Here is a 24,809-nt window from a genome sequence, read left to right on the forward strand (position 1 = left end):
GAGGAGAGCCTTGAAGCTTGGCTGGCCTTGGGAACAGACTGGCAATAGTGTTGTCAGTCTGGCTAGTGAACACATGGGTTAGAAACTCCTGTGGGGCAGGACTGGGGTGCAGAATTGGTTCAAAGCCAGATCCAGCACTAATTGAAGGCGTATTACAATTTGAGCATTTTTCAGAGGGCAGATGTGGCCCCATGCTTAGGCCTGGATTAACCTGATTTTCAGTAAATCTGCTTCAACTGTGCCCGTCGTAATCATGAAAATTAAATATGCAGGTTTTGTAAACATATGATTTCTTTTAGACAAAAGTTTACTGTGTAACCTAGGCTGCCTGTGAATTCCTTGTCCTGCTTTAAACTCCTCTCTGCTGGAATTACAAGCCTATACACCTGCGCAGCATGGCATTGTTAGGCAAGGGTTGAACTCTTTTTATAATCTTGAGTCAATCGTGAAGTGTTGGTGTGGCTAATCCAAGCACCTTCCAGGCTGTGTTTCTATCATAACTGTCTTCCAGTGCCACCTTCGGCCACAGCACATCCTTGACACACCTCACACAAACCACTTCAGTTTGTTTGGTATCATCTGATTCTTTCCAGAGCCATGACAGAGATGACTGTTACCCATAAGGGATGCTGACACAAGGACAGGTAAACTATACAAGGCAACCAAGCCAAGCATCAGCCAGGCCATGGGGCTTCTATGAGTGGGCCTCTTTACTGCACCACCGTCTCTCAGTTTTGTTTTAAGATACACTTTATAACCCAGACTGACCCGAAACTCATAATTCTCCTGCCTCAGCCTCCCCAGTGCTGGAATGTGTAGGCACGTGGACCATACCTGGCTTTTGACTCAATTTGGAAAGCCCAGATTTCTCAGGTTTTACACAAATAGGTCATCTTTTCTTTCTGTCATATTGACCCAGTTGCACTCCTTTCTGTAGATTTAGCCATCTTCCAGAATGTCAAAAGCAAATCCTATACATAACCAAGGTCTTAAGAACAAAAGTCCTCAGCAAAATCCACATTTCTCGGGGAGTTGAGGAAACAGGAAGACAAATACCTTCTCTGTGCCAGGTGCTTGCCTCGGGCAAACACACTTAAAGGGTTGGTTTTACAAATCCAGATCATTTTGGTTGTCACATAAAATAAAACTTTTCTCAGGCACCCACCTTGTCACTCTTCAGACCAGCCACCCCCAACTTCTTTCTCTCCCGATTCTTCTTGCCCAGCATCCGTGGAGACCCCAACTTCTTTCTCTCCTGATTCTTCTTGCCCAGCATCCGTGGAGAGCTTAGACATTTCCTTGCCCCAACTCTTGTTTTCCAATCTTCTCCCATCTGGGACAGTGAAGTGTGGTCACCCAGGGTCCCCATGAGAACACTAACTGGGAGAACCATTTCTTATGATTATGTATATGCATGTGGCCATGTCGGGGGAGGGGCATACCCGTGAGTGTAGGGTGCGTGTGAGTACATACGCCTACGGAAGCCAGATCTTCGGAATCTGCAGTTACAGGTGACTGAGTTACCTGGTATAAGCGCTGGGAATGAGATTCAGGTCCTGTGCAGCAGAAGAAACCATCAATGGTTTCTCGGACACACTTTACTCTTTCTTTTGCAAGATTTAGTATACGTCGAAGTCTTGGGAAGTTTCTGTACTAAGTGAGATTCGTGCCTTCCTCGTGGGAGGGTAGGGAGGTCTCAAGGAGGTGGTTTGTGAGAAATAAGAAGCACTGTGCTGCCTACAGTGATGGGTAGGGAGAACGATGGCCCCACTTTTATGAACACACTAATGCCTTTGGCTCTTTGTGCTTTATTCTACTTCTCCGTTTCCTTTGCTGAATCACAGAGGACCCTGAAACGTCACAACGATATCCATTACTTTGCATGTGGACCTACATGAATTAATTTTAAAAAGGAGTTTTAAAAATAAAAAAAAGAATTTTTTAAAAAAAATGTTCATCCCACAAGTATATTAGCATATTTCATGCCAGAAAATGTTCTTGGCTCCAAGAATATAAAAATAAGCACAATTAGAATTAGCATGTGGCTTCATTTATGGGTGTAAAATTTCGATAATTGCTGTATAGATATCTCAGATGGTGGTGTACACAGCAGAGCCCTTTACCCAAGGAAGTTTGTTCCAGTGCATTTACTGAATGCCTGACACCACAAATAGTGCTGAAATCCATGCGTGCTCTGGCCTTGCCTACACTTACATGGGAAAGCTCAGTTTATACATTTGGGACAGTGAGATACTAATAGCAATTGCCATACTAATAGAATTATAGCAAGACACTATGATAAAACCACCAACATTCTTGCTCTTATACTTTAAGAGCATTATTAAATAAAATAAGGGTCACTTAATAAAAACATCGTCTACTGTCGAGTCAGTTACTAAGTGGCCAGCAGGCAAGTAGCATATAGAGAGAACACAATGAACAGAGACACTGGTTGTCTGTTTGGATAACAGGACAGCATGGCACAAAGATTTTTATCACATTAAGAAGGACACACAACTAAAAACTTACAAAGTGCCTATACCAGGAATCTTTCATTAAGTATTACTGAGTTATGGTTAAGCTTGGGTAACTGGAATAGCTGAAAAGGGGTCCACAGGTAATTAGCATCCACCGTAGATGGTGTAACATACGGCATAACAAATATTAGCGCATATTTTCAATAATTACATCTATGTTGTGTAGTATATAAATACATACTTATACCAATTATATACCCCGTGACAAAGTACACAGCATTCAAGATGTCATCAGGTTTCAGAAAGCAAGGGACAGGGAAGGAAAGACATAGGAGTATTGCAATTTAGAATAAAATGATCTGAGAAGCGCTCACCAGTTGGTTGTGGTATTTGACTAAAGACTGAGGGAAGTGAGGAGATAACGTATGTCGAAAACATAGAAGCTGACAACTCTAGACGAGGACCTCCCTTAAGGTATGGGAGCACCAGCACCCTTCTCTGCATCCATACCCAATTCTCATCTAGTTCCTTGACGTCTTGGAATAGCCTCCATGTTTCCGCAGCTCATGAACTACATCCCCTATTCCTCTGTCCCTCCTGACCACCAGCCTTACTTATCTTTGTACTTCCTGCCACATGTACATGTGTTGATGGGGCCACAATGCGCATGCTCCTCCATACATGTGCATGCTCCTCCATACCCCTGTGGATCCACTGGGCTCCACCTTTCAAGAAGACAGCACCGAACTTGTGTGTCTGTTTTTAACACCCTGTCACCAGTTGGTGACAACTTGGGCTCACCAGTTGTCTCTGTCACCTCTGTCCATAGCATGCCCTGGGTGCCTCCTCCTGTCCTCTGCCTGAGCCTCCCTTGCTTCCTGTCTAGTCCAGAGCTAGTAGTCCCTGCCCATGCAGCACCCTCTGTGCCTTCTCTGCCACAACTTGACTTTCCAAAGATCTCATGCACAAAGGAGAGCTATGTGGGACCAGCGGAAGGAAAGTCTAAAGATGTGCTTTGCTTCCAGTCAGGCAGCACTGCCTGTCGGTTAAAAAAGAAAAAAGAAAAAAAAAAAGAAAGAAAGAAAGAAAGAAAGAAAAGAGAGAGAGAGAGAGAGAGAAAGAGAGAGAGAGAGAAAGGGAGAGAGAGAGAGAGAGAGACAGACAGACAGACAGACTCGGGAGCATCTGAATGGTGTGCTTTTAGATTGCAGAGCCAGAGTGGAGAAATAACCAAAGACAGCTGGCATCTTGCCAGCATTCGCAGCCAGAGCACTATTTCCCAGAATAAAGAACGCCTCTCCCTTCCCACAGTACAAATCCCAGCATCCCTCGGTCACAGAAAGCCTGCTTCTGTCTGGCTCAGGAGAGTAGTTTTCTGTGGGCATCCTGCCGCTCAGAACACCACAGATTATAATACATACAGGAACTTCATCGGTTGGAAAAGAAGAAGACTGAGTGTGGAACATATCTACACCCGATCCTTTATTTATCTTACTCTACCAGAGAGAAAATGGATTATTTATTTTGATCCCCAAGTGCAGCCAGAGTGACCTAAAACAATTATAACTAATGGTGACAGTCTGACATTGGAGCGCTTTGTTAGAGACTCTCAGTATTGCCTAGTGGCCATGGTGGTGGTCACACTCTGTAGATACCGTCCCCTGGCCTGGCTGCTGTGCTCTCTGGTACTCTTTCTCTCAGCCTCAGCCTTTTACCTCTCTAGCTTCACTAAGCTTACCTCAATTCCTCAGACATGAATCCCTCATACCCTGCTCTTTCTCTGCTCCTTCCACACTTACTTATAAACTGTGTCACATTATCACACGGCTCCCTGAGTTTTTTGTTGTTGCTGCTGTAACAAAATGCCTGATACTAAGTAGTATATAATGAAAAGAGAGTTGGGGCTGGAGAGAAGGCTAAGCAGTTGTGAGTCCTTGCTGCTAACCAGAGTTAAGTTTCCAGCACCCACATGGCAGCTTGCAACTGTCTGTAATACCGATCCCAGGGGATCTGGTCCCCCCCCCCACACACACACACATTGTGATCTTCATGGGTACCAGCTACACATGTAGTGCACACGTGTACATTTAGGCAAAACATTATATGCAAAATAAAAGGAAAGAAATGTATTTGGGTTGTGAGGTCGGTGGGTATTAGCAAGTCTAAACCGCACTAACACCGGCATCTGGCAGCAGCATCTGTGTAGAGCCACGATGTGGCAGATGGGAAAAGAAGAATTAGTTCCTGGGCAGAGTTTGACTCATTCGCTTATAAGAACCTCATCTCATGGGAATTAGAGTCCAGCAGTAATCCCTTCCCAGGGGTGGTCATGACCCAGCCACCTCCTACTAGGCTTCTCATTAGCTTAACCTGTCAATACTGTCACTGGAGACTGGGCTTCTAGCACATGAGCCTTCAGGAGACAGCTCATACCTAAACCACAGCCCTGGGGGATCCGTCTCAACTCCTGCGTCTAGTTGGCTCTCTCTATCTTATGCTCTGTCTTTATTTGTCTCCCTGAGTTCAGTTCACACTGTACTTGTTTGGTGGGTTTGGTCTCATCCAGCTGCTGCCTGCTGCAGCCTGACTACAGCCAGATGACAGGAAGGCCTCACTCAGCAACAGTTGACCGCTTTGCTTAGGGCTTGATGTAAATACCCAGGTGTTTCATAAGTGCATACCTCATGAAGCTTGAAACTGCTGCTCTCATTGACCAGGTGGCCCATTTCATAATAAAGCAGGTAGACAGAGAATAGTTGTCTCAACCCGACCACTGAAAAAATACGAGACTTCTTAAAAGGGTTGGTGAGATAAGAGGATGGGAGAGAGAACATGATCTTGTGACCATATGTTGGGCTTGTTTGTGGCCTTCATCTTCCCTGTGTTCAGTAAAGCCATTAGGTATATTGCAAACAGACTTCCTCACAGCACAGCTGTGTATATTGAGCTCTTTCTGAATCAGGCCAGTGAAGACAGCATGACTGGAAACCCAAAATTCTGAATTTTCATGTCCACCCCCCTCCTGAGATTGACATCTGAAGCTACAGAGATGTCCTGTGAAGACGGCTGAGATGGTTTCAGGATATTTTGTGCCTTGTATAAATAATGTCTACAAAATGAAGGACTAGTTTGCAGTTTCCACTGGGGTAGGGTGTGTTCAACCTTTGCCAAGTTTCTTCCTCTTGGAATGTGGGGCTCCTTCACTTCAGGAAATGTGTGTTTCTACCAGGGTACAGAAGGGATCTTCTAAGAGGCTGAAGGAAGTCGGTCTGACTTACTGAATAGACCCTTGGCACCTGAGCAAGGTTATCTGAGATCACAAAAGAATAATAAGAGGCTCTGCCAGCTTCTGCATTGCCAAACTAGAGCAAGGTTTTTGTGGCTGACTTTTGTCAGGCTTTTTAAAAAGAAGAAAAGAGAGAGGGAAAAGCATGCAAAACCGCTGCCTAATTATGGACACAATGACATAAAAACAAAAGAAGCTCATTGCTTTTCCAGTTCCCATTCTGGTGAGGGTGACCCAAGCCTGACTTAGATTTTCTCACCGATTCAAAAGAAAATTGAGTATTATTAAGGGAAAACAGCTTTAATCTCAGACTCTGAAATTGCTCATTAAATGTGAGCGGAGCACAGAGTCCCCTGATGAGTGTCACCTGCTGCCTTTTGAAAACTATTGTTGTATACGCAGTCTGCTAGCTGCTTAGAATAGCAGTGACACCGGCCCTTTAAGAGACTTCAGCGTCAGAGGTAATAGGTCAGACTCTTTGCCAATCCCCCATGCAATCCAGACTCATGGAGGCTTGAGGATAGCACTTTGGGTCAGTGTATATGAATTATTAGGTCTCATTATTTCTGTGGTCCACTGTCTATTAAAGTTAGAGATAGGTAAGTTCCCAGCCGTCTCAGACAGACTGTATCCTCTAACTGCCAAGTAAAACAGTCTCTAATTAGTAGGACCACAGAAATCAGTTTGATGAAATGTTTTTCAACTAAGACGCCAAGTTCTATGAAGTGGTGGCAAGACTCTGAGAACCTGTCTTAGTATGCTTGGTGTGTTCTTAACATGGATGCTGTACTTTTTTGTAGGCATTCCTATTTTTTGCCTGGGGAGCATTACCCAATAGAGAGCCTTGCTTGCTAATGTCAGATGGTCTTGCCTTGGAATCCATCACCAGCCGATTCTTCTTCCGTTTTGGGTCTCCATGGGCGTTACAGTGGGAGGTAAACTGTACTCAGGACATTTTGTTTGTTTGTTTGCTTGTTTGTTTGTTTGTTTTTTTCAGGTAAGGCAGGCAGAAAAGTAGATGTCATATTGTCACTTAAATAATTGCATTGGAGAGGAAAGAGCCAGAAGCTCGTGGAATTCCCATCACCAATCAGGTTGGGTGGGCAGGATTTTATTTGCTCACACCCAATCATATATGCATCCACACATTCATTTTTTTCCCCCCAAGACAGAGTTTCTCTGTATAGCCCTGGCTGTCCTGGAATTCACTCTGTAGACCAGGCTGGCCTCAAACTCAGAAATTCGCCTGCCTCTGCCTCCCAAGTGCTGGGATTAAAGGTGTGCGCCACCATGCCCGGCCCATCCACACATTCTTAATTAAATGTCAGTCATGCTACCAAAACAGAAACCAGAAGCATCTCAGTTTGAATAGTAGGAAATAAAGCAAGGGTTTTCAAGAGGCCACCGAATCTAAATGTCTTGGGTAGGGTATTAAAGGAAATTATCGGAATTTCTAATTTCTTACAGTCTGCAGTCTAGCTAACCCAACAATGGGCAGCTGTGAATGGTAAGTCCAAGAATCTACTAGTTGCTCAATGCCATGAGGCTAGGTGTTTCACCTGGTCTTCTGTATAAGCTGGAATCCTGTAGAAGCAGGTTCCAACAGATGTGCTAGCAAGTAAGTGCAAGCCAGGTGAAGAAAAGCGAATCTTCCTTCTTCCAATGTCCTTATGTAGGCCTCCAGCAGAAGGTGTGGCCCAGATTCTAGGTGTGTACTACCATGCCTGAATGTGGAATTTGCTTTGTCCCAGGAAGGCCTTGAACTCAGAGATCTTCTTGCCTCCATCTCCTGGGATTAAAGGCATGTACCTAAGCTTTTCATGGCCACCATGCCTCAAGATTCAGATCACAAGCCTGTGTCTTCCAGCCTCAAGATGTGGATCCCAGGTGTGCCCTTCACTTCTGGATTGTAGTTCATTGCAGCTATAGTCAGATTGACAACTGGAAATAGCCATCACACTACATTTGTGCAATGCTGTTGTAAATATCACTTTTGAACATAATGATATAACTTGGTTCTATTCACTCTCTTAGAAAGTTGAGTGGGAACAGTTGGTCTGTGGTCTCTGGTAGGTTCTAGTCTAAATCAGTCATTCAGTAAAAAAAAGGGGGGGGCAAGTTCTGGGGCTAGACCGATGGTTCAGTAGTTAAGAGCATTTCTTGGTCTTGCAAAGGACCCAAGCTCAATTCTCAGCACCAATATGGTGGTTTACAGCAATCCATAGCCCTAGCTCCAGGGGATTCTGAGCTCTCTTCTTGACCTTTAGGGGCACGAAGAATACACTCTGGCAAGTATACACACTGGCTACCTAGCAATATCCACACAGCCAGCACTGTCTTCTCCCTTTTATCCTACCCTCCTCCCAAGTTCTGCCACTTCATTTTGCATATCTGGCTCTCAGTTTCTCCAAGCCTTAAAAAAAAAAAAGTCACACTGTCCACATTATTCATTCTTGAAAGTTCTATAATACTAAGCTTTAAAAAAATAAGTAAATAGCAGGCTGGAAAGATGGCTCAGCAGTTAAGATGGCTTCCTGCTCTTGCAGAGGTTTCTAGTTTGGTTACTAGCATCCCCTTAAGATGGTTCACAGCTGCCTTTAACTCCAGTTCTGAGATCCAACACATTCTTCCAGCTTCCTCAGATACTAGCACACATATGGCATTCACTTACACAGACACACTCACACATGTGCGCGCACACACACACACACATGCACATACACACAGATACACACATACACAAACACAAATAAAAATAAGTCTTAAAAAAGATATAAGTAAATAAATTATTCCAACTTGGAAAATGATATCAGTAACAAACGTATAATTATATTTGATATGTAAATTGACAACATGCACCAACCATAAACTGGGCCTGTTCCTCGTGCTATCAATACGTTATCCTGAGAACAAGTTAATTAGAAAATCCAGAAAGCATGACAATCCCTTGCATTTGTCTTAAAAGAGCAATAAAATCCAGTCTCCTGCAGTTTTGAAATGAGTACGTGGAAGGATGTAAATATTTATTGGAATGAGAGCGGAGCAGGGAGACTCTCTGCTTTGTCTGCTAGTGGGTGGTAACGTATCTATGGATCATTGTTTGCATGAAGCATTTAATAATCCCATCTGTTGGAAATGCATTTTTGGAGGTACTTTGAAACTGCTATAAACTACCTACGAATTGGCAGGAAAGCAATCCTGGAGAGACGCAAGTCTCTGGAGCAGAGCAAGAAGTTCAATATAAATCAATATGTAATTACAAAATTCCATCTTTGGCCACCGCGCCTTAAATATATTTATTTAGGCACGATGCAGACTTGTGACTCCAGAGTCTAGGATTGTCGAGTTCTCTGCTAACTCGAGATTTGAATTTCTTGAGAGAAGAGGGGAGGACACCATTTTTTTTGGCCTGAACAATCTATGGGAAGTGCGAGAATGTTGCTGGCCTGGCAGTTGTTGCTGCGTTGTCTCCTGTGATTCTGTATTCCCCCTCCCCTGTGAGATTATTTTTCACTTAAAAAAAATAGAAGTATAAAAACTTGGTATTCTTGGTATTCCTTTTTCTTTCCTCTTCAAGCTTGCCTCTTTCGGCTCTGCCTCTCCTTCACAGCCGCATGCTGGAACGTTCGTCTTAGGTCCAGATGAGAGGTTATTTTCCTGACTGTACTACATCCTTCAGCAATCTGCTCGCTGGCTTCCCCTGTGCCCCGCCTCTCTGCTCCTCCACGCACAGCCTCTCTTCCCGTCCACTCTTCGTGAGTGTTCAATGTAGAGGGGGAGGGCGCCATGAGAATCATAGCTCATATCTAGGGGTTCAATTGGAGCTGTCAGAGAGATTTAATGGCTCATTACCTCTCCTGCTATCTCTTTTGGGTGAGATTCTTTATGTAACTGTCTTTATGTAAAATTAGATGAAAAAGTTTGGAAGGGGGAAGGCCTAGTCAGAATGAACCATTTTCGGCTTAAGAAATCAGGGCTTTATTTCCCCGGGGACTGTCGAGGTTTCAGTGGGCTTAGAGCTCTGCCCTTTCACCTCTGGCTGCCTCTGCCTCTCATCTCACAGCAAGGCTATTACTCTGAGTTGTATCACCCCAATAATATTCCCACTTGAAGAACCTAGCCATGAGAACCTTAAATGTGACATTTCCGGGTGAGGGTCCTTGCAGACGTAATGAAATTAAAATAAGTCAGATAATCTAATCATATCTGATTCTGCTATGACTGCTATTCCTTGAAGAGGGGGAAATTAGACACCAGGGTGCTGTGTGGATAGAGGGGCAGCCATGTAAGGACAGCTTCTGCAGTTTAAGCCTCTCAGTCTGGGACCCACAGCAGTCTAGCAGAGAGGTCTGTGTCGTGAGACCACTGTAGGACCAGTCAGGAGAACATGATGCAGGGACTCTAGGAGAAGGGGTGAAACCACACGCATGCAGAAAGTGAATTAACAGAGGTGTGACCTGAGACCTGTGTGCTTACACACTTTTGATCTTTCCCTAACAAGAGAAGAAATGGCACCGTGGGCATGGCATGCTGTAAGGCATCCCGAGACAGCTGTCACCAGGCTGGGGATGCACAAGGCTCTGAGTTACAGAGTTAGGCTAAAGGTTGGGGGTGAGTGGAGAGAGTACTGAGCCTGGCTCAGTTAACCCAGATGCCCATGTGGAGAGGGGCTTTGTGTGGTGCTTGGACTCAGTCAGTCAAGAACAGTTTCAGCTTCCTGCAGTTAGCTGCAAATTAAATAAATAAATAAATAAATAAATAAATAAATAATTCTGAAGTACTTGGCGCAGTTGTGTATCTGTCCATTTATATTTGGTGTCCTCTGTCTCAGTTCTAAACCTTTGACCTTTATAAAGCCACAGATGACTTCATCTCTATTCAATGTACTGTAAAATAAAATAAAATAAACAAACAAAACACATGGTTTACAGACCCAATTGTGTAGCCATCTTTCAGTCAAGTTCTTAAAAACATACAGCTTCTGTCTCTTTTTATTTCTGTTGACTTAGTCCTAATTATGTCTATTATTGGGTAGGAGGGAAGAGTATCATATATGACTGTGTATTAATCTGGTTGGAATTACAGTAGATTCTCAACAATAATAGAAAGCTGGGCGTGTGCCCCTCAGCGATGAGAAGGTTGCACCCTGGGTTTTGATTTTGTCTTCAGTGGCCTACCGCGTTTTCCGATTTTCTTCATCAGTTACTAATTGTTCCCCTCCCGCCGCTGACTGTCACATGTTTCCAGATTAGCACCGGTCTCCTCTGAGCTCGCTCTTCATTGGTTGGCAACCCTGCTCCTGGTCACGTGAGCTTTATTGTTGCTGATAAGGCATCCAGCCATCTGATAAGGGCAGAGCAGCCTGCCAGCTCCTAGTCACCACCACCACCCCACCTCCCCCCAGTTGTCTTTTCTTCCACTGAAGTTTAAAATAAGCTTGTCAGCTTTCAGGAGAAGCCTTTCTGACAGAGTTGGGTTTTATCTATTGACTGATTTAGGGGGCGCTGCCATCTGTTTTATGATGCGTCTTTTCCTCCCCAAGTACAGAACACCTCAATATTAGTTTTAGGCTTTCTTTTGTAGGAAAAAAAAATGAATGTTTAAAACACATTCGTATACACAGTATTCAAATCCTCAAACATTTAGAGAAGGATTTCCGTCGCAAGAAGCGTACCGGGAATGGAAGGGTTTTAAACCGTGGGAGTCCTCTAGCTCAAAAAGGAAAAAAAAAAATCATAATCTAGCAGAAGGGAATATGATAGATATGTACACTATTTAATATGAACTAAGCCACGGAAAACACTTTTATATATAATGTGGTTCCTGGGAAGTGTCTTAGTTTCTTTTCTATTCCTATAACAAAATACCTGACAAAAGCGGCTCAAGATATGAAAGATGTGTTAAGCTTACAGTTCAAAGTTATAGTCGATGATGGCAGGGAAGCCACAGGGACAGGAGTATACTCACCCGCAGTCAAGGTGGAGAACCATGAAGGCATGCACATTAACTCTCACTACATTTATAGAGTCTGGGATCCCTGCACAGGGGATGGTGCCACCCACAGTGGGCGGAGCTTCCCACTTCATTTAATGTACGCAAGATAATCTCCCATAGACAATCCCAGAGGCCTGTTCCCCAGGTGATTATCACTAACCCTCACAGGAAGTGATATTAATTTTGGCACGAATCACTTGAGGTAAGATCTACGGATATAGTTTTTTTAATGTAGATCTAAATACTAATTTTAATATACTTATGATCTATTATATTTGTTTTACACTTTATATGAGGTAGAATACTGATCAGTAGTGTTTTCATTTTTCAATAGGTAAGTCAGAGTGGAATTTGCTGTCTATATTGTCATGTAGTCATATAAAAACAAAACTATTCCAAACAAAAATTTTTAAATGTTCCAGAACCTGAAACTTCTTGAAAACTAGGCAAGTAGAAAAATCTACGCCTGACCTTACATGACAGAGCACAGTCAGCGTGTAGACATATTTAGAAACATTGTTCAAAATCAACCTTCAGGCTATGTGGTAAATTTCACGTTTAGACTTGAAAGCCATCTCATTATGTCTGTGTAAATGTTCCAAAATTAAAAGAAAAAAAAATCCACACTCTCCTGGTTGCGAGCATTTTGGATAGGGAATATTTAACCCACACTAATGATATCTTACATTCTTTGTTGGTGCTGACCTTCAGTGGATAGACTAAGTAAAGTTTAAACTCAGCTCTCGCTCACAGTAGGCATCACTCACATGCTCTGTGGTCTCCTGGGACTCCCTTACGCTGCTGGGCATCAGAGCTTTGGCCAATAATCAGTTATGTAATTAATCTTGATATCTAAATGACAGAAATGCTCAAATGCAATACTTTGAGTAAATGTCCCTGCACTTAGATTTGGTGGACTGCATAAATTCTGATTGGTAATCTGTATTTTCAGCCGCTGTATCTAAAATGGTCCAATTCTTTCGGATTGCAGACAGTGTGATTCCATTTACAGACAGATCGAATCAGAACAGTGAGGGATGGGCAAAGCCTTATCTCGCTGGAGCATGCCTGGAAAATAGTTCTGTAATCACGAGTGTCAAGAGACTTTGGGGGAATTCGTAGACATCTGCTTCTCGGTGGGAAGTAGAAATTCGAAATCAAGCTGTATAAGATGAACAGCATCCGCTTGGGTCTTTTCCTTCATTTCTCCCTTGATTATCTCCAAGGGTCATTTGGGGGAACCGAAGGGAGTATTGTCGTTGCTTTTAACCCTAACTACATTTTGCATTTCTGATCATTTCTGACAATTCCGCCCTGTGTGTGTTGGTCTTCACGTGTGATCCAAACATTTGCCTGTGGATTACCCTAAATCTTGTGTGTGATTTAGCCGTTCGTTCTCTCCTTTTGGAAAAGACAGTTCTCTTACGGGGTCAGGACAGAGGGAAATCAATGACCTGTCAGAAAGATGTACGGGTTAGGTATGAGCCTCAGCTGATCTGCGAAGAAGCAGTGAGAAATTACAGAGCCAGAGAAAACCCTTCGAAACTTGGCAAGCAAGGCAGAGATGGAGCATTTGGCGATACTTGCAGAGAAGTGTGTCTCCACGTCCAGCGTCACAGGAGAGGTGACTTCTTATTTTGGGAAAACTTAAAACACTAAACCAAAAATCCAAAAGTGCTTAGAAATGGCAGAAAAGACATAGAGGAAGCCTTCAGATGAAGGCTAAAGTTAAAGTAACTGCCATTTTGACTGCTTAAAGCCCTATTCAGATTCCCTCTACCCCCAAAAGGTAGAACAAAAAACAAAAGTTTAGCATATTTAAATATTCCTCATGGGGTTTTAATGAGTAGTGAGTATTTACTAAAGGCCTTGGGAGAAGCTTGGCCAAGTGGGATACAGAATGACCCATGGTGTGGCCCCGCAACCCTGTTGTTTCCAGACTCCTGGAGCTCTTTCTTGGTGCAGGCTCTCACCAGCTCTAGCACAGACTTGATCTCGTGGTGGGAAAGCTGAGGCTTGTAAATGTGAAATAGTCATCGAAGGAGATACATCTAGGGGAGCTTTAGAGTCATCGTGACCAGCAATTTGTATATTACTTTGTCATCCTTGGATGAACACCTTTAGTCAAATCTGCCCAGAGACCCTGGTTGCCTCTCAGTAAGGTGGGGAAATAATAGTGCCTATCTACCTCATAGGCTGTGGCCACTGTGAACAGTCCTGTGTGTGTGTATCCTATTGGCGTAAGCCTTCTAGGCTAACACCAGGGAGTGGCGCTGCCAGGTGTGAGAGTGCATGGTGTTCTGGTCGTCGACAGCACTAATGGTCTTAATACTGTTTAGATTTTATTAGTCTGGCAGGACTGTCCTGACTTGCCGTAACAAAGTCATAGTATCATTATATCAATGTTTCCTTATGTAACTGCTCATTCTTAAGTGTAATCTACACTGGCCTTACTATATTTTATTACCATTTATATAAGCATTCCTTATTTCTCCACAAATACTAAATCTGGGAATCACCCCCAACCTTTCAGAATGATAAAAACTAACAGACGAACTTGGGTATGAGGTAACCCCCCGCCCCGCCCCGTACTGTCTTATTCTGGGGAAAAATTCCCATGAGCAGAATCATTTGATAAAAATGTACGGAGAAAAGAAACTTTTAGTATGTGGGAGTCATGGCTTGTGACTGAAGGGAGTTCATCTGCGTTAGGAAGGGGGAAGTGTGCCTTCCTCATTTCTGTCAGTTTGTAAGCTCTGGAATGGTAGCAACAGCTAGGCCAGAAGTCAAGGGCCGGACCCGGACAGGATCCAGATCCAAGGACTCTTATTGTCTTCCCTGTTCCACTGACAATTCTGATGGAGTCTGGCATCGACATCAGCCCTCCCTTCCTTGGAAGACTTGCTAATGTCGCAGCATAAATCCGTGAGCTCTCACCGAAAGGGACAAAAGGCATCGCATGAAGACAGGCACTGGGTTTGGTTTCATTTCCCACATACTTTACTGAGTGCTTATTTTTCCTAAGTGATTCATGAGCATCATCCAATCTACATCAGCAGTGTGTGTACTGGCTAGTTTTGTGTCAACTTGACACAGCTGGAGTTATCACAGAGAAAGGAGCTTCAGTTGAGGAAATGCCTCCATGAGATCCAACTGTAAGGCATTTTCTCAATTAGTGATCAAGGGGGAAGGGCCTCTTGTGGATGGGACCATTCCTGGGCTGGTAGTCCTGGGTTCTATAAGAGAGCAGGCTGAGCAAGCCAGGGGAAGCAAGCCAGCCAGCCAGTAAGGAACATCCCTCCATGGCCTCTGCATCAACTCCTGCTTTCTGACCTGCTTGAGTTCCAGTCCTGACTTCCTTGGTGATGAACAGCAGTATGGAAGTGTAAGCTGAATAAACCCTTTCCTCCCCAAGTGCTTCTTGGTCATGATGTTGGTGTAGGAATAGAAACCCTGACTAAGACAGTGTGAGAAGGGAGGGTTGTCACTTTCCAGTCACAGTTACTGGGACCAAAAAGCTTCATAGTAAGTATCGAGACCAAGATTGGAATCCAGACCCTTTATCTCCAGTCACCAATCCTGCTTCCTGGGAAGATCAGTCATACCATATACAAATGCTTGAGTGGTGTAAGAGACAGATGTTGGTGGGATTCAGGGAAGACAGGATGGAGGCAGACACAGTGGGCTTCGTGTAAAACATGGCTTCACAGTTATTTAGTTGTTTCCTCTTCGACTACCTTCATCTTGCAGCTCGAGCTGATCAAGCACAAAATGAGATCCCTGGCACTGGATTCCTGGTGCACAGCTAAGCCATCCTTCAGATTAAGTAGTGATTTACTAAAAGGTTTCTCTTGGACAGAGCACGTAGCTACCCAGATATCTCCAGAGAGTTGCCTTCTCGGCGGCTGTGGGAAGTGGGAAGCCGGCATCCCAGCCACAGCCACACCCTTAACTGAATGGAGCATTCTGTGCCCGGTGCAAAGGAAAGCATTTTAAATCTGTTTTTGTAACATTGTTGTGAACTTCTAGGAAAGGGTAACAGGAGATAGCCAAGAGCCAGACACTGTAACCAGACAGCTGAACCCTTTGCTTTTAAATGTCAGGGTCAAGAGGTGAGAAACAGAAGGGCTCACTTTGTTAATAACCTGTGTGTATGTGTGATCTAAAACACAAGCTCAGACCAAGGCCATAACCCCAAAGCGGTGAGGTACTGAGAGATTAGACAATCGTCTATTCACCCTTGCAATGTAAAATCTTACTAAACAAGTTGACTTGTAAGGTCCTTGAATCAAATCTATGAAGTGTGATATATGCTTACCTCCAAATCAGGACTTCATTTTCAATTAATTATACGACAAAACCTCATGGGGTTATTGCCTTATGCCAGGCCCTGTGCGTAGCACTGGTGATTTGGGGACACTGCCTTTGGCTCTCAGTTGACCTAGGTTGTGACACAGCATACAGTGTGGCCAGACGCAGATGCTTCCAGTTACATTAATGAGCACCGCACACCTGTCCTCGACTGTGAGCATCTGCACCATGGAAGAAGAACACGTACGTGCAGACAGGAGCTCCAGAAAAGCAGCCATATATCAAAGGTCCTCCCTGCTGTGTTGGTTCCCTCCTTCCACATCTGGAATTTTTCCTGGGGCAAAGGGACATCACAATTGCATCTTTTAGTTCAACTTTTTATTGTGAGATGACTGTAGATTCAGACGCAGGCGTTAGAAATAATATTGAAAGTCCACCCATACCCATTCCCTACCTTGGCTTTATTGTAGTAGCTTGCAAAACTTTTGTATGAATCAAAGGCAGCAGTAGCATTTAGTGTACGCTTCTGTCTATTTAGATTTTCCAAATCTCACTTACACAGTAATACTCCACTTACAATGGGATTACATTCTCTTCCACCTCATGGTAAGTAGAAAATATTGTAAGTCAATGCTCTTTTTACTATCAAACATTGCAGTGTGTTGTGAAGTATGAATATGACATAACTGTGGTTGTGTGACTCTCTTCCTCTGCCCAGCATAGCAAGAAAGTGTTGATCTGCAAATTGCTGGCCCAGGAACAAGTTACAATTTAAAGCACACAGGGGCCAACAAGATGGCTCATTGGATAAAGGCACTTGCCACCAAGCTGACAACCTGTATTTGATCCCCAGAATCCACATTGTGGAAAGAGAGAAATAACTCCAGCAAGTGATGCTCTGCCCTATACACACACACACACACACACACACACACACACACACTATGGCACATGCTTCCTTCACAGAAAATGAACAAAGGAATGTTTTTTAAAATTCAAGGCACTGTTTCTCCCGGATGCACGTTGCTTTTGTGTCTTTGTAAAGTGGAAGCATTGTAAGTTAAGCTATCATAGATTGGGGCCACCTATACATACCTCTGTGTGTGCAACTTAGTTCTTGGTTATTTAATTGCCTACATAATTCTACCTACCACTGCTCCTAAGATACAAAATGGTTCCATCACTATGGGAGCTCCGATGTGGCCCTTCAGTAACCATATCCATCGCCTGCCACAACCATCCTTTCAGGTCCCGGCCACTGGCAACTACTCATCTTCATGTCTGTAATTTTAGCACTTTAAAGATTCTGTGTAAGAGAACCCTTGGGTGTGTAACCTTTGGGGACTGGTCCCATCCACACTGTGGCATAGAAGTAGCTTGCTCTCCTTTACTGTGTGTTCCATGACATGGATGTTCCATGTTGTGTGTTCCATGACATGGGTGTTCCATGTTGTGTACTCCATGACTTGGATGTTCCATGTTGTGTGCTCTATGACATGGTTGTTCCATGTTGTGTGCTCCATGACATGTAGGTTCCATGTTGTGTGCTCCATGACATGGATGTTCCATGTTGTGTGCTCCATGACATGTAGGTTCCATATTGTGTGCTCCATGACATGGATGTTCCATGTTGTGTGTTCCATGACATGGATGTTCCATGTTGTGTGTTCCATGACATGTAGGTTCCATGTTGTGTGTTCCATGACATGTAGGTTCCATGTTGTGTGCTCCATGGCATGGACATGTATTTGCCTGTTCAGACACCTGGACTGTTTCTGTTTTTTGATGTTGTCAATAAACCTGCCGTAAACAATTGTGGATCAGTATCAGCATAAACATGTTTTCTTCTCTCTGGCATAAAAGCCCAGGAGAACAATTGCTGGGTCAGATGGCTTTGCACAGTTTAGTTTTGTAAAACCTACTGGGTTTACAAAACCCAATTTTATAAAGCAAAAAACAGGGCAATTTGATAAGAACTTGTTTCAAAAACAAATTTGGAAAGTGGGCTGGAGACATACCTTGATGGTAGAGCAGTTGCCTAGCATGTGTGAGACCCTCTGCTCTACCTTCAGTACCACAAACAACAAGAAAGTGAGCAACTGGCAGACTGACTGCTGTTCAAAGAGGCCAGGGCACTTTCTGTGTCTATCAGTGACATATGAGTTGCTTGATTTCTCCACGTCTGTGCCACCACATCCTGCTAATTGTTCTTATTTTAGCCCTCTGGTCAGTGCGTAGTGACATCTCATTGTGGTTTGATTTGCATTGCCCTTAGAGCTGATGATGTCAGACCTAATAGCCTATGTCTACTTTCCATTCACGTAGCCTCTCCAATGAAATGTCTTTGGTATGTTTTACCTGTTCTTGATTGGATTGTTAACTTTTTATGGCTTAGTCTCAACAAGTCTTTGTAAATCACCAACTCTCCTTAGATCCAGCTTTATTATTAATAGCATCGTGATTTTGAGCTGCCTTGCACACCATTCTTAGTATATGTGCTGCCGAAGCAAGAACATACCATTCTTATATATGTCAAAATGAATACTAAACATACATGCTACAAACATACACACACACTCAGCACATACATGAGCACACACTATTCACATGCACACATGCATACACACACAAACATGTATTCTACACATATATATACACACACACACACACACATAAACACATATGCACATGCACACATGCCATTACCCTTTAACTTTTAACATTTTTTTTTAGATATTGATTTTATCTTTTAGGTGTCTTGCCTGCATATTTGAATGTGCATCATAAGGTGTTAGAGCCCCTGATAGAGAAGGTGGGTGCTAGGAATTAAGCTCAGGTCCTATGGAAGAGCAATAAGTTCTTTTAACCAGTGAGCCATCGACAATCCCTATTTAAAACAAACAAACAAGCAAAGAAAAAAATAAACAAAAACAATTCTCTTTTGTTCTGTTTTGTTTTTTGAGACAGGGTCTTGCTAAGTAGTCCTGGCTGGCCTAGAACTCACATAGATAGATGCTCCTGTCTCTGCCTCCCAAGTGCTGGGATTAAAGACATATGCCACCATGCCCAGCTCTCTGGGGAATTCCTTACGCAGTCTAGATACTCATCTTTGTTAGATACATGGTTATGCTGATATTTTCTGTCTTTTCATCTTAACAAGCTCTTTCACAAAAGAAACAGTTTTAAACTTTGATGAGGAAGAAGGTAAAATCCATTTTTGTTCTTGTTAACATAGCCTCAGATCTACACAGAGACAAAAAGTTGGAGCAGAGCTCTGGTACCTCTAAAGGCTGCCTGTAGCATCTTCTTTGATAATCATTGCTCTTGGGAGTCTGTAGCATGAAGTCACTGTATTTGCTTTTAAAGGCACTGGGACTTTTGGGAGGCCAGGCTACCAGCCTACCGAGTCAATTTGAGTCTTCCCTCTTTGTTGTGTGTGTTTTCTTTTGTTTAGCAACATATTGCAAAGTGGAAGTTTTGAGCTTCCGTGCCAGATCATTGCTGACTGTAAGTAAACAATGGAAATTGTTTCCATAAAAGTCATATGGATTATACTATATCAGAAGCTAACTGAAAGGGTGGTCATTTGCAGTTGGCAATACACCAAGTAGTTAAAAGCTTACAGTTTTGCTTGCATTAGGCTACACGGCTTTTGGGTCCTGTCTTAGTTAGGGTGTCTATTGCTGTGAAGAGATTCCATGACCATGGTAAGTCTCATGAAGGAAAACATTTAATTGGAGCTAGCTTACAGTTCAGAGGTTTAGTCTGCTATTATCATGGTGATGTGCAGACAGACATAGTACTGAGGAAGGATCAGAGAGTTCTACACCTTGATCCACAGGCAGCAGATATGTAAGCCACATTGGGCATAGTTTGAGCATAAGAGACCTGAAAGCCCACCCCCACAGTGACACACTTCCTCCAACAAGGCCACACCCACTCCAACAAGGTCACACCTCCTAATAGTGCCACTCCCTATGGGCCTATAGGGGCCATTTTCTTTCAAACCACCACGGGGAACCCCAATCTAAACATCTTCAAATTTTGCGATCAGATATATATCTGCGCATAATGTATTTACCTTGAATCATTTGAATAAATTTTAAAAACAGTAAGTATTCTTTCTTTTGCTCTCTCTAGCTATAAACCTTAAGGAAGAAAAGCTCTGGGTTTAGTTCTAGAAATATCTTCCCCAAAGGGAGTACTTTCTGTATAGTTTAATTAAAATGGAAGATAAAAGGGGGGTAACTCTTTCCTTTATACACTCTGAACTCGCTATGTAGAGGAGAGCTGTCCTCTGTCTCCTAAGTCCCGGGTTTAATGGTATGAACCACAATGCCTGCTGTGGCCTTTACAAATTTAATCTTGAAAGAGTATGTATGTAAAAGTTAAGTTTACATTGCTTGTATGTTTCTCAATAATTTTCATGGGACAACTTTGTTTTCCTAACAGAATAAGTTGTTTCCCTGAACTATAATTTTTTGTAAATTTTGTTTTTGTAGCACAGAATGCTTGCAGTTTTCTGTGGCTTGCTTTCTTTGTTTCCCAGGAGTGTTTGTGAAATTCAAAGCTGGGGTTTAGTCTGTGACTCCTGTTCTCACTTTACTATTTCTTCTTCTAGACAGAAGGATGTTTTAAATGTTGTTAGCTTTTTTTTTTTTAATGCTGATAAATATTTGGTATTTATGCTTTGGGAAACCTGCTTTTTGTGATTTGGGATAAAATGATCTCCAATTTTCTTTTGAAAAAAAGAAGTTATAAGTTTGTTTTCTTTGTCTTTAAAATAGAATTTTACCGTGTGTGTGTGTGTGTGTGTGTGTGTGTGTGTGTGTGTATTGTGCATGAGTGTACACCTGCATGGGTGCCAAGCTGTATGTATAGAGATCAGGAGAGCACTTTTCGAGAATCTGTCTACCACGTGGGTTCCAGGCACTGAATTCAGGCCACCACTCTTACACCCAAGCTTTTACCCTCCAAGACTCTTGCTTTTAAATCCTACCTGGTATTGATTTTTTGTCTATGATGTGAGCGAATCTCTCTTCTCCTATGTGAAAAAGGCAAATTATGCCATGGATTTCTTAAACTTCTGTCATTTTTCATAAACTTCTGTCTTTCTCTGGATGAAAGTCAAAGTTCCGAAAATGGCCTACAAGGGTCTCATTCTCTGAGACAGCCCCTCCCACCTCATCCTCTATGTGCCCCAGAGGGAACATGGTCCTCCTCCTTGTTCTTCCTTGAGCTCCTCTCAGTGTGCCTGCTGCAAGTCTTTTGACATGTTCATGTGTGTGAAATTCCTAGACTCCTGCTTGTCTTGGTGAGTGTTTCATTGCTGTGAAGACACACACTGACCACGGCTTATAAGAAGTGTAGTGAAACCAATTTACACTTATCCCCGTCTGGCTTATGAATGAAGAGACTCAGACTATGATCATTTTATTTGGCTTTGACAATTACTAAGGGGTAACACCTAATTTACTTTTCTAACTGCTGGCCTGGCTACTACCCCAGCAGTGTACCCCAAGTACTGGCTGGTTCTCCTGGCCATGTGCTCATGGTCCATCTCCTCTTGGGGCAGCTTCTGCCTCCTCCTCCTCTTCCTTCTCCTCCCTCCTCCTCTTCCTTCTCTTCCCCTTCCTCCTCTTCCTCTTCCTCCTCCTCCTCCCCCTCCCCCTCCCCCTTCCCCTTCCCCTCCTCCTCCTGCATCCTTCTCTCCCTCTCTACAATCTCCAACCAGGTAACTCAAAACCCACCTACCTCTAATCTCTCAAGTAATTGGTTGTAGCCATTTTTATTTAACCAATAGTTTTATATTAAGGAACAAGGTTTGCACAACAAAAACTTCAGGTACAGAATTTAGCATTACAATACATAGCAACAGACCAAACCTCAATAAGGAAGTATTTAATTGGTGCTGGCTTTACAGGTTCAGAGGTTTAGTCCGTTGTCGTCATGGACAGCAGCATGGCAGCATGCAGGTAGATGTGATGCTGGAGAAGGAGCTGAGAGTTCTACATCTGGAAGAGAGAGACACTAGATGTGGAATAGGCTTTTGAAACCTCAAATCTCACTCCCAGTGACTCACTTCCAAGGAAGACACATTCCAAAACCTTTCAAATGGTGTCACTCCCTGGTGACCAAGCCTTCAAATCGATGAGCCTATGGGGCATTCTCATTCAAACCATCACATACATTATGGTCTCTCTCACTTCCTAAGTCTGCATTCCTCATACAAACATTGTCACTCCCTAAGGCTCTGCTCAAATATTGCTCTATCACAAAAGCTTCTCTGGACATCATAACTGAAATCACTCTCACACACACACACACATTTTATACACACACACACACATATTTTATTTTAAAGGTTCTTTACCCCTTTAAATGGCTTTAAATTAGGTTTCTGATTCTTTTTAAGTTTTAATAATTTACTCTACCTTTGTGGCCACATTTAAGATGTACACTTAGTGAAAAACGATCAATAAACAAATAATCCTCCTATCTGCCCTGTAGCTGCCCAGTTCTCCTTTCCCAACTTAAGCTGCTTGTTCACTTATTCCTGTAACTTTTTTTTAAATCCTGTCAGAAATGTGCCCTGTATATATAAGCACAAGCATATATCTACATTTATGTGCATGTATGTATGTATATGTATCTATCTATATTTCTCTATATAGATACGATGCACATTGCACTTTCAATAAATGGTAGAACACTATATTCTCCTGCACCTTGCTTTTCTTCTCTTAACTCTAGATGCTAGAAATGACTTCGCAGAGGGCCATCGCAACTGCTACACTTGTCTAATACTCCACTAAGTCGACATGCTTGGTTCCCTGGTCTGCTTGTGAGTGAATGACACATAGGTCAGGTTGTCCTCAGTCTTTGAAATGGCCTCCTATCGAGAGTTCTTTATCTTTCATCAATGCCTCTCACAGGACTATCAGATAGATGTCTTAGACTTCCACCCTGATCTTCAGGGAGCCCAGCAGCTTGCCAAACACCCACAGAACAAAGCTGAACTTCTTAATGTTGAAAGTACATTCCCCCCACCCACCCCCTACCCCCGACTCTCCGTTCTTCTACCTGATCCCTTTTTGCCTGAAGACACCCACTAAACCGACACCTTGAGGTTTTTTTTTCTCCCCCCCCCCAAATGCACAGACCTGTTTTCTCTCAGCCAGCTAGGGGGATAAACACCTCCTCCCCTCCCTGTAGGCAGATCACACTGCACTCTGAGCCTGTTAGGATCAGTGATTTAAAACCTGCCAATCCGGTCTCAGGGTGCACGTCTGACAAAAACCACCGGACCTTGTGTAGTGAATTTGGGGGTTAGGCAACCGATACCGCATTGATTACCAATCAGTACTTTTTCTCTTCAGATTCCAAATTCCTTGTGGGCAGGGAGCACTCGCTGGGACTAGAGAACGCTCAAGTGGAAAGATGTCCCGGTTTCAAAGTAGCTTACAACACAGTGAGTCACACAAGCACAATTAAGATACACAACACAGTGGGAGTGCCGCTCCGTGGAATACTAGATGGGAAAATGCCCCTCCGTCCTGGAATCCTTAGCCCACTGTCCAGGTCCAGGAAAGCTGTCCAGCAAGTAAGTGTGCCTGTTGAGTGAAATATGTATGTACATCTCATTAAGGCATCCGGCAACCTCCTGTGTGCTCAAACCCGTCTATTTTATCACACTCAAGTGGGTCCATAACCTGTGCCGGCGTCGTTCATCTGAGCCGGGGGAGGCGTGGGAGCGCGTGGGCCCCGTTCGCAGGCAGGGAGGGCAGCTGAGCCCGGCACCTGGAGCGGGTCTAGGCGCCGCGCGGGGCGCAGGGGCGGGGGAAGGGGCGGAGACTGTCGCCCGCCTCCCCACCCGGGCGGCGGCGCAGGGCCGCGGGGTGTCGGCAGCAGCTGCAGCCGCCCGCGCCACCCCCTCGGCCGCGGCTCCCGGGCGAGGGTGAGCGGAGCACGGCCGGTAGCTGCCACCCGGCGCCGAGTGGAGCGGCAGCCCTGGAGGACGCAAAGTTGTCAGTCTAAGCGCAGACATGCCGGGCAGCGACACGGCGCTCACCGTGGACCGGACCTACTCGGACCCCGGCCGGCACCACCGCTGCAAGAGCCGGGTGAGGGCGCAGGCAGGGCGGCGCGGGGGTGCGAGTCTGCGTGGGGAGGGCGCGGGCCGGGTCGGCTCGGAGGCTCGGCACCGTGGAACCCATCGCCGGCCTCTCCCGGCCGGGAAGGTCCAGGGGAAACCTGCGGCCCGGGGACGCTGGGCCACCGCTGGAATCGGAGGCTAGCCAGCCCTATTCCACGACGGTGTCGCCCGGCTCTCCTCCCCGCCAGAGAGCGCACGCTGCCTGCCCGGTCCCCGGGACTCCTAGGGTCTGGCTCCCTCCCGGCACAGCCACCTGCAGGGCTCTGCATTGCTGCTGCGTCCCCAGCCTGGCAGCCGAGTCCCCTGCACTGTGCGCCCGGGACGCGCTGCCCAGATCAAAAGTCGATCTCGGCATGGACGCTCCGGAGTTGGGAGCCGTGCAGAGCGGGCGCCTTCGCCACGGTTTGCAGCGTAATTTGCTGTTGCTGATTTTGGCTGTGAGCGAAAATAGCTCTTCAGAGCAAGCTGTGGAGACCGGCCATGGAGGGCTTCACTATAAAGACGGAGGCCACAGCCCCAGCTCTGGGCCCCTCCTGAGGAACACTTTCCCTTTTGGGAAGCTCAAGTGTCCAGCAAGGATGTGACC

The 24,809-nt window shown here is 44.4% G+C and overlaps 1 protein-coding gene across 4 annotated transcripts in view; it reads left to right on the plus strand.

The window, feature by feature from the left end:
• Tmcc3 (transmembrane and coiled-coil domain family 3) overlaps positions 1–24,809 on the plus strand; it is a 269,722-nt gene that overhangs the window by 171,079 nt on the left and 73,834 nt on the right. The window contains exon 1 of one of the 4 annotated variants that reach the window (XM_021174096.2): positions 23,944–24,191. The exons of the other annotated variants lie outside the window; for them this stretch is intronic. Within the exon in view, the coding sequence (XP_021029755.1) occupies positions 24,114–24,191 (78 nt within the window). The 5' untranslated portion in view covers positions 23,944–24,113. Of the gene's footprint in view, positions 1–23,943; positions 24,192–24,809 lie in introns of those variants that run through there. 4 annotated transcript variants of the gene reach the window in all.

Source organism: Mus caroli, chromosome 10, assembly GCF_900094665.2.
Source record: "Mus caroli chromosome 10, CAROLI_EIJ_v1.1, whole genome shotgun sequence".
In the NCBI taxonomy this organism is placed as follows: domain Eukaryota; kingdom Metazoa; phylum Chordata; class Mammalia; order Rodentia; family Muridae; genus Mus; species Mus caroli.